Genomic DNA, 10,865 nt, shown 5'->3' on the forward strand with positions numbered 1-10,865 from the left:
AAGAAGCCCTCAGCAGTCCCACTGACACCTTGGACTTTACCACAGGGAATTCCATAGCCCTCACAGGCCCAAGCCCAATTTAGGAAGTGACCAGGGGTTGTCCTTGTCACACTGCTGAATTACCTCAGAGGAGGAGTTCAGGCTGCCTTGTACCGTCCCTCACACAGGTCATGGCTGTACACGATGGCTATGATGTGACCACATCCACCTTCATCCTGCAGGAGCAGCTGGGCAAGTATCCTACAACCACTGGCACCAGGAGCTGTTGGAGCAGCCTCACCTTCACACATACCCACAGCTCAGTTTCAGAGAGGGCCTAACCCTCCGTGTTTGGGGGGGGGTTAGAAAATTTTAAGAGAATTATTTAGTTTTATTTATTCTTTCATTTTTTTTTAATTGACCAGAGAGAGAGACAGAGTTGTGGGGGAACAGAGAAAGCAAGCCACCAGGTCCATGATTTTGAACCATGGTCGGCTGCGTGGGTGTCCAGCGTCCCAACTACCACGCCACCTGCTGATCCCCCTTCTGCATCTTGAAGAAGCAGGTTGAGAGAGTGACCTTGGACACATCTGTGCTGTTTGAGAAGCCCCACCCCATCACATTCCAAAACAGTCAGCCTAGGCCACTGAGTCACTTCTAGGAATCACTGAGACTGATTACAACAGAAGATAATACACATAGACTACGCTTCCATGCCTACTAGAGCCAAAGCCAACATACTCAACACAACTGACATCCTAGGACACAACTACTGGAAAAAGTCTTTTCACCTGGAATGCCATCCTATGCCATCCTCTAAAACTGGCAGAGGTAACAGTTCACCAGATGAGCGAATATCAACATGAGGATACAAGATACCCGAAAAAAGCAAGTTAGCATGACACGCCCAAAGAAATAGAATAACACTCCAGCAATAGACCCTATAGAGATGGAAATTTGTGAAATGTCTAAAAAGGAATTCTATATGTTTATTATATTCTCTTGGGCTACTTGCTGACCCAAGAAGCAGAATACTTAAAAGACATAAAAATGGAAAATTGCTGATAATAATGTACATAATAATATCTTTGACTGGACAGATATGCAGTGTATTCAGAGTGGAAAAACTCATTGTGTATACTGTAAAGATGTACAGTGATAAATAGTAATAATAATAGTGATAATAAGGGGTCAGCAGGTGGTGTAGTGGTTGAGGCACTGGACTCCCACATGGCTAACTACGGTTCAAGTCCTCGACCTGGTGGCTTGCTTTCTCGCTTTCCCTTTTTCTCTCTCCCTATTCGTTTCTGGTTGAATTAAAAAATAATAACAGGGGGGACCAGCAGGTGGCATGGTGGTTGAGGAGTCGAACACTTCCACATTGCTGACCACGGTTCGAGTCCCGAACCTGGCGGCTTGCTTTCTCACTTTCCCTCTCTCTCTATCTTTGTTCCTCTCTGGTCAAATTAAATTAAATAAATTAAATAAATAAATAAATAAATAAAGTTAAATAAAAAGAATTATTGTTTAAAAATAAAATTAAATAACAATAATTCTTTTTAAAAAGATTTGCTCTATTAAAACTCTATTAACTTGGCTGGTTTAGTGAAAATAAGAATAATAACAAATCAGGTACTGTGGTGGTGAAGATGGGGGACACTGACCCGGTGGCTTGCTTTCTCATCTTCCTTCTCTTTCTCTGTAGTTCTCTGGTCAAATAATAACAATAATAATAGTAATAATAAGTGAAATTAAATAAAATAATTTTTAAAATCGTAATAATAACAAATGAAATTAAATAACTTTAAATTAATGGGGCCCAGCAGGTGGCATGGTGGTTAAGATGGTTGGACTCCCCCATGGCTGACTTTCTCAGTTTCTTTTTCTTTATCTCTCTCTAGTCAGCTTCAATAAAATAATAATTAAAAAAAATGACAGTGAGTAAAATTAAATAAAATAATTCTTTAAAAAACTTGGAACCAGCAGTTTGCGTAATGGCTATGTCACTGGACTCCCACGTAGTCGACAGGGGTTCAAGTCCCGGCCCCGGTGGCTTAAACTCACATCGGGCGCATGTGCGTGCGTGCCCAAGATCCCGAGAGGAGAATGAAGGAGAAGGGATTGCGGCATGGCCATCCTCCCGGGGGGTGATTTCTTGCTTTCTATCTCTCTGTCTGTCTGGCGAGTGCACTCGTCCTATAGCAAAAACCTCTTTAAAAAAAAAAAAAAACTTAATAATAATAGACATTTAAAACAACAACAACAAAAAACTCACACTGGGTACATGTGCATGCATGCCCAAAATCCTAAGAAAAGAATGGAGGAGGAGGGATTGCAACATAGTCACCGCCCACCCCCACCCCCCCATCAGAAGAGTGATTTCACATTTTCTGTCTCTCTGTAAAGCACACATCCCATATAGTAAAAATCTCTCAAAAAAATAGGGACCAGCAGTTGGTATAATGGCTATGTCACTGGACTCCCATATAGTCGACCGCAGTTCAAGTCCCAGACCTAGTGGCTTAAACTCACACCGGGCGCATGTGTGTGTGCTCAAGATCTTGGAGAGGAGAATGGAGGAGAAGGGATTGCGGAGTGGCCATCCCCACCCATCCCCCTGGGGGGTGATTTCTCACTTTCTGTCTCTCTGTCTTTCTGGGGAGTGCACGTGCCCTATAGCAAAAACCACTCAAAAAACAAAAAAACAAACAAACAAAAAGCACACACAAAAAAAAACAAAAAACAAACAAAAAAACACCTCAAAAATAATGAACGTGAGTAATCCTAAAATAGTTAAAGAAATTTAATCTATTATTAAATACCCTCCCTCATATGTTTCTGATAACTTCACTAGTGAGTTTCTCCAAATATTTAGAGAAGAAATAATGCCAACCTTATACCAAGTCTTTCAAGCTGTAGAAAAAGCTTTTGGGACAGCAGATGGCATAGTTATTATGTCATTGGACTCCCTTCTGTCCATGCAGTCGCACAGTTTGAGTACTTGACCTGGTGACTTGAAAATCACTCTGGGCAGATGTGTGTGTATGTCCAAGAATCCCAGAGGAAAATGGAAGAGAAGGGATTAAGGTGTGGCCATTCCCCGTGGGGGGTGATTTCTTACTTTCCCTCTCACTATCTCTGTCTCCGTCTTCAGCAAACACACACACCCTATGGTCAAAACCTCTAAAAAAAAAAAAAAAAAAACATGATACCAAGCCCCATCTGAGATGATACAAGAAAATAAGTCACAGGCCAATCTCACTAGTGAACTTGGATGTAAAAATAATAAATAAAAAATTATTAAATAGAGGGGCCGGCTGGTGACGTGACTGGGGTTTGGCCATGTGGGAGGCTTGCTTTCTCACTCTTTCTCTCTGTCCCTCTCTGGTCGAATTAAAATAAAGTTAAATAAAATAATTATTTTTAAAAACTTATCAAGTAGATGGGAACCAGCAGTTAGTGTAATGGCTATGTCACTAGACTCCCACGTAGTCGACCGCGGTTCGAGTCCCGGACCCAGTGGCTTAAAACTCACGCTGGGCGCATGTGCGTGCATGCCCAAGATCCCGAGAGGAGAATGGAGGAGAAGGGATTGTGGCGTGACCATCCCCCCTGGGGGGTGATTTCTCGCTTTCTGTCTCTATGTCTCTCTTTGTCTGTCTGGCGAGCACACGCGCCCTATAGCAAAAACCTCTCAAAAAAAAAAAAAAAGTATCAAGTAGAATCTTGCAGAATATAAAAACATAAAAGATATAAAAAGGTTAGTATATCGTAGTCAAAACTGAGGTATCAAATTTAAGGATCCACAGAGCAAAACCCTTAAAGCAATGATTTTTTTAAAGAATTATTTTATTTAGCTGTATTTATTTATCTTAATTTGACCAGAGAGGGATAGAGTGAGAGAGAGAAAATGAACAAACAAACCTCCAGGTCTGGGACTCAAACCACAGTTGGCCATGTGGGAGTCCAACACCCTTAACCACCACGCCACTCGCCAGTCCCAAAGCCATGATTTTTAAAAAATATTTAACTCTGGGGGACCAGCAGACGGCATAATAGTTACGTTGCTGGACTTCCACATAGTTGTGTAGTTTTAGTCCTGGACCCTGCGACTTAAAACTCATACTGTTAACAAGTGGAAAAGTGTCGAACTGCATTGTGAAGTCCTTGGTTCTTTGGGTCCAGATCACTAAAATTAGAGCCTTGTCCCTAGGCAAAAAATGAAACTGCAACCACGAATGAAGTAGGTAGAAAAGAAGATTTAATAGGAATGAAAGGAAAGTACACCCAAAAGGCTCTTGGGCAGGCAGATTGCCAGGTGGCAATCCGAGCTTGGTACTGGTTAACCCTTACTTTTATTACTAGAGGTCATGAATATTCATTGGTGGGAGGTCTGTTACACTACCTATGTCCTGCATTTGAAATTTAAATCTACTTGCGTACTTTTCTCACAGATAAAGAATGAGGAATTTGATTACCTAATTGCGCATGCCCAATGTGAGCCAGGTTGTTTTAATTTTATTGCCTAATTAGTTCATTGCCCTAGTGGGAATTAGGGCATTGACCTAGTGGAGATTAGGGCGTTGACCAAAATGCCCTTTCGCTTTTCTCTTAGGGCTGCCCACTCATGACTAACTGCCTACCACAACACAAGGTGCATATGTAAGTGTGCCCAAAATCTCAAGAGGAGAATGGAAGAGAAGGGACTGCAGTATGGCCATCTCCCTGGGAGCGATTTCTTGCTTTCTGTCTCTCCGGCAAGCACACACACCCTATATCAAATATCTCTTGAAAAAAAAAAAAATGAACTCTGGGGCAAGCCAGTTGTATGGTGGTTAAGGCAGCTGAATACCACAGGGCCAACAGCGCGATTTGAATCCCAGACCTGGTGGCCTGAAAAACACACCAGGCACATGTGCATGTATGCCCCAAATCCCAAAGAGAGTGTAGGAGAAGAGACTGCAGCAGCAGCATCCCTCATGGGGTGTGCCTTGTGACCACTCCCCCAGTCCCGTCTCTGGCAAACTTATATGTCCACTAGTAAAATTTTTTTTTTTTGGAGAGGTTTTTCGCTATAGGGTGTGTGCGCTCACCAGACAGAGAGAGACATAGAGACAGAAAGCGAGAAATCACCCCCCGGGGGGATGGTCACGCCGCAGACCCTTCTCCTCTCAGGATCTTGGGCACGCTCGCACACGCGCCCGGCATGAGTTTTAAGCCACCGGGTCTGGGACGCGAACCGTGGCCAACTACGTGGGAGTCCAGCGACATAGCCATTACGCTAACTGCTGGTTCCCTCCACTAGTAAATTTTTTTAAATGAAAGGAAGAACATACTCAACTCTGGAGGAGGCTGGATAGTGGTACAGCAGTAAAAGGCTGACCAACATAGGAAGATTCTGGGTTCACGTCTGAAGACCTCCCTGAACACACCAGGCACACACAAGCCCAGGGCCTGGGCCAGCTGAAGCGGGGGTGGATTGCAGTGTGAGGATCCATTGGTCTATCCTGGGCGCTGTCTCTGTCTCTCTCCAGCGAGTAAATGGCCCTGTGACAAAAATCTTAAAAAAAAACTCAGCTCTATGGGGGCCCACAGGTGGCATGGTGGTTGAGGCACTGGACTCCCATATTATCCAATTGTGGTTCAAGTTCTGGACCTGGTAGCTTGCTTTCTCACTTTCTTTCTCTCTCTCTCTTGGTCTCTCTCTCTGATCAAATTAAAATAATAATAATGAGGGGTCAGTAGTTGGCGTGGTGGTTAAGGGCACTGGACTCCCATATGGCCCACCATGGTATGAGTCATAGACCTACAGACCTGGTGGCTTACTTTCTCGCTAAATAAATAAATAAAGTTAAATAAAATAATTAAAAAATAATAATGAAAAATATTAAATAAATTTACAAAACTCAATTCTGGTCATAACATTTACAATATTGATAAAAACCACAGATAAAATTGAGGGAATGAGCAGTCAGCATAATGGCTATGTCGCTGGACTCCCATGTGGTCGACAATGGTTCGAATCCCGGACCTGGTGGCTTAAACTCACGCCGGGCGCGTGTGCGTGCTTGCCCAAGATCCTGAGAGGAGAATGGAGGAGAAGGGATTGTGGCGTGGCCTTACCCCCTGGGGGGTGATTTCTCGCTTTCTCCCTCTCTGTCTTTCTGGCAAGCACAAGTACCCTATAGCAAAAAAATAAAATAAAATAAAATAAACCTCTCCAAAAAAGTAAAAAAATTGTCCATGAGGAGGGCTGGCAGGTGGCGTGGAGGTTGAGGCACTGGTCTACCACGTGTTTGACCATGGTTCAAGTACTGGACCTGGTAGCTTGCTTTCTCACTTTCCCTCTCTTTGTCTCTGATCAAATTTGAAAATGATAATAATAAATAAAATAAATAATTTTAAAATGTCAGTGGGGGTAAAATCCAGTGATCTTCAAGGGAGGCACAAAATTCTAAAAAGAAGAGCTTAATGTAAAATAAATATTAGCCACATACACTTTTTTTTAGGGTTTTTGCTATAGGGCATGTGTACTCGCTGGAGAGAGACAGAGAGAGAGTGAGAGGAAAAGTGAGAAATCATTCCTTGGGATGGGGGAGGGGGTGGGGATGGCCACACACACTACAATCCTTTTTCTTCCATTCTTCTCCTGGGATTTTAGGCACGCACACCCACAAACCTAGCATGATTTTCAAGTCACCAGGTCCAGAATTCGAACTGTGGTCAGTCATATGGGAGACTGTTAACGGATGGGAGAGTGTGGAGCTGCGTTGTGAAGTCCTTGGTTCTTTGGGTCCAGATCACTAAAATTAGAGATCTGTCCCTACGCGCAAAATGAAACCACAACCACGAATGAAGTAGGTAAAAGAAAGATTTAACAGAAAGAAAGGAAAGGAAAGAAAGGAAATACACCCAAAAAGGTGGCTGGGCGAGCAGATTGCCAGGTGGCAACCGCGCTTGGTACTAGTTAACCGTCATTTTTATTACTAGAGGTCATGAATATTCATTAGTGGAAGGCCCCTTACGCTGCCTATGTCCTTCCTTTAAATTTGAATTCACACGTTCTTTTCCTGCACCTGCACCTTCCTCACAGGTAAAGAATGGGGAACTTGATCACCTAGTTGCGCTTGCCCAATGTGAGCCAGGTTGCCCCAATTAGACTGCCCAATTAGTCCATTGCCCTAATGGGAATTAGGGCATTGACCAAAATGTTTGCTTAGGTTTTTTGATAAGAGAAAAATCTATGCATCATCTCTGTGCGCTTCCCTCAGGTCTCAAGGAAGGAAGATGGCAAATTGCCTCGCCCTCCTGGCACCCGGAGCTAGGTGAGCCTCTTGCTTTTCTCTTAGGGCTGTCCGCTCATGACTAACTAACTGCCTATCACAAGACCAGTGTCTTAACCGCTACAAGACCTGCTGGTCCCTGCCTCCCATTTTTTTTTTTTTTTTTTTTTTTTTGTCTAGGAAGAAAATGAAGAGCCTGGTTCCTGCAATGACTATAATGATAAATTTGGGAACATATATGGTCCAAGATCCCATGCTAAAGATTTGGCCTCAACTCCTTCTCCACCAGTCTCCTCTCGGGATCTTGGGCTCACATGCACACGTGCCTGGCATGAGTTTAAGCCGCCGGGTCTGGGACTCGAACCGCGGTCGACTATGTGGGAGTCCAGCGACATAGCCATTTCGCTAACTGCTGGTCCCTCACACATATTTTTTTAAAAACATAGGGACCTGCAGATGGCATAATGGTTACATCACTGGACTCCCACGTAGTCGACTACAGTTCTAGTCCTGGACCCAGCAGCTTAAAACTCATGCAGGCTTGTGTGCATGCCTGTCCAAGATCCTGAGAGGAGAGGAAAATGGAGAAGGGATTGCAGCGTGGTTGTCCCCCCAGGGGGTTATTTTTCACTTTCTGTCTCTCTGTCTCTGTCTCTCTGGTGAGTGCACGTGCCCTATAGCAAATAAAAATATATGGAGAGATTCTTGCTATAGGTCACATGCACTCACCAGAGAGACAGAGACAGAAAGACAGAATATATATATACATATATATTTTCTGTATATATATTTATATACATATATATTATATATTTGTACTTCATTCTATATGTATATGAGTATATATATAAAATAAAGTACAAATGGTAATAAATAAATAAAAATAATTACATTTTTTAAAAATAATAAAGTATAATGGTAATGAAGAATAGGCTGAGAGCTTCTCCTCTCTGTTTCTGGTAGTGGCAATCTTCCACCCTCCTGGTTGCTCACTCCTAGACTCGTCACTGCCCCCCTTCCTGCCCTGCCTCACCTCCAAATGCTAGGGAATGGAATAAAGGACCCACGTCCTCTCCTGCCTCCCTCCTAGAAGAGCTAGCTATTCACAGGCCTTCAAATGCTGCCATCTGTCTACTGAGGACTATGACCCCCTGTCCATAGCCCAGCCCTGGTGTGACCCAGCCTGTCTTCTAAGCCACACTAGCTTCACTGGGCCTCCAGTGCCCCACACTCCACCACTGTTTCCCGAGTGTTCCCCACTTGGAATGTTTGCCCTGCTGCTTTCTCTAAAGTTTTACCTCCCCTTGAGGTGAGATACCAACTCCTGCTGACCGCCTCACTCAGCACTCTTCTGGAATTATCTCCAACCACCCTGAGCTCTTCCAGTCCTTCAGATCTGTCTCTCTCTCCGAGCCTCCCAAATACTTTCCCCTTGCAGGAACACTCTTCTCCATAATCTCTTTCTAGTCATTCTTCAGACCCGCATGTCCTCTCCTCTAGGAAGCCCTCGCTGACACCACCCTTTCAAGGCTGGGGCAGGTACTTATTCTGGACTCTCCCAGCTCCCTGTGCCTGCCCTTCCCATCCCATGACCACACTGGGCAGTCAATGTCTGGTGACTGGTCTGTCTGCTGGACTGTGAACCCTGTAGGGCTGGGCTGCCTATGTCTCCCAGTATCCTCTGATCAGACGTAGGCACTTCAGATCTAGGTACTGAGCAGGCGCTCACTGTGGGTGTCAGAAGACAGAATTCCCTGGCGCCAGGTGGACAGACCTCTGCAGCCTCATCTTCTGGATCCTCTTCAGCCACTCCCTGCTCTGGAAGCTGGGGAATGTTGAACTTAAAATGGGGGCCAGCCTGCGTGTGGTGGTGAAGGCAGCTGGATCCCACACGGCCACTTGTGCAGTTGAGTCCCAGAACTGGTAGCCTAAAAAACACTGGGTGCACGTGTGTGCATACCCAACATCCTGAGAGAAAAATGGAGACGGTATTGCATATAGCTATGCCCTGGGGACTGCTTTCTGACTTTCTCTCTTTATCTATCTCCTGTGAGTTTACCCACCCTCTAGCAAAATTTTGTTTTAAAGAATTATTTTATTTAACTTTATTTATTTTTATTTGACCAGAGAGTGACAGGGTGAGAGAGAGAGAGAAAGTAAGAAAACAGGCCAACAGGTCAGGGACTCAAACTGTGTTGGTCATGTGGGAGTTCAGTGCCCTAAACCACCACACCATCTGCTGACCCCCTCCTCTAGAAAATTTATAAAGAGGAAAGAAAAAATGAAACTAAGTGAAGACGGAATTTACTTTAGATGGGAAGGAATGGGTGTATAAAGGGGAATGTGACTTCCCCAAAGGACCACCCAGAAGCTGGTAACCTGTTGACCCAGGGCAGGGCTTTTTCCAAACCCTTTCAGGGTGAGTCTCACCTTCTGGAAAAAAAAGAAAGGAATGAAACTAGTCCAGGCTGGCTCAGTTGCTGAAAGAGAACATTAAAAACGTCAAGAGTTATGGGGCCAGCAGGTGGTGCGATGGTTCAAGGTACTGGACTCCCACATGGCCAATTGCAGTTCAAGTCCCGAACCTGGTGGCTTGCTTTCTCACTTTCCTCTCCCTCTCTCTCTCTCTCTCTGACCAAACTGCAAAATAGTTATAATAAATAAAGTTAAAATAAAATAATTCTCTTTTAAAAAATGAGTTGCCTGTGATTCTTTTTCAGCAGTCTTCAAAATCTATAAGGAATCCCACAATCATCTACTACATGCGTATTTACATTTCTGTGAAAAAGCACACCCGACACACAGCAAGCACCCAGACAAAAAAAAAAAGTGCACCAGAACCAGCAGTTGCATAATGGCTATGTCATTGAACTCCCATGTAGTCAACAGCAGTTCAAGTCCTGGACCCAGAGGCTTAAACTCACACCGGGCATATGTGCATGTGTACCAAAGATCCCAAGAAGAGAATGGAGGAGAAGGGATTGCAGTGTGGCCATCCTCCCTGGGGGTGATTTCTCCCTTCCTGTCTCTGTCTCTCTTGTTAGTGCATGCACCCTATAGGAAAACCTCTAGAAAGAAAGAAAGAAAGAAAGAAAGAAAGAAAGAAAGAAAGAAGAAAGAAAGAAAGAAAGAAAGAAAGAAAGAAAGAAAGAAAGAAAGAAAGAAAGAAAGAAAAGAAAGAAAAGAAAAGAAAAGAAAAGAAAAGAAAAGAAAAGAAAAGAAAAGAGCACTGCGGTGGGCTTGCCACAACACGCATGGAATGCCTGGATCTGCCCAAATCGCGCAGGTATCAGGCACTGGATCCTCAAAGAAAGGTATTGTTACCGATCTCAAATCAGATTGGCTCACCCAACTATCAAGCCAAACCATAGTCACATGATGTGATGAAGGAAAGTACAGCTTTATTGCAAAGAGCAAAGCAAGGAGAGCAAGCAGCTCATGCTGAAAAGACTTGGTCTCCCCAAGATGTTCCCCACATGCATTTTTTTAATTTTTTTAAATAATTATTTATTTTAATAATTCTTTTTTTTTGAGAGGTTTTTCACTATAGGGCGCGTGCGCTCGCCAGACAGACAGAGACAGAGAGACAGAAAGCGAGAAAAC

The 10,865-nt window shown here is 43.8% G+C and overlaps 1 protein-coding gene across 1 annotated transcript in view; it reads left to right on the top strand.

Annotated features, from left to right (window-relative positions):
• Positions 1-170: 170 nt before the first annotated feature.
• The window catches only part of CYP2S1 (cytochrome P450 family 2 subfamily S member 1), a gene marked incomplete in the record, with an annotated part of 47,923 nt that continues 37,228 nt past the window's right edge, over positions 171-10,865 (top strand). Inside the window, 1 exon segment of the mRNA XM_027767034.1 lies at positions 171-264. Coding sequence (XP_027622835.1) covers positions 171-264 — 94 coding nt within the window.

Source organism: Tupaia chinensis, unplaced genomic scaffold (genome assembly GCF_000334495.1).
Source record: "Tupaia chinensis unplaced genomic scaffold, TupChi_1.0 Scaffold143861_1, whole genome shotgun sequence".
Taxonomy (NCBI): domain Eukaryota; kingdom Metazoa; phylum Chordata; class Mammalia; order Scandentia; family Tupaiidae; genus Tupaia; species Tupaia belangeri.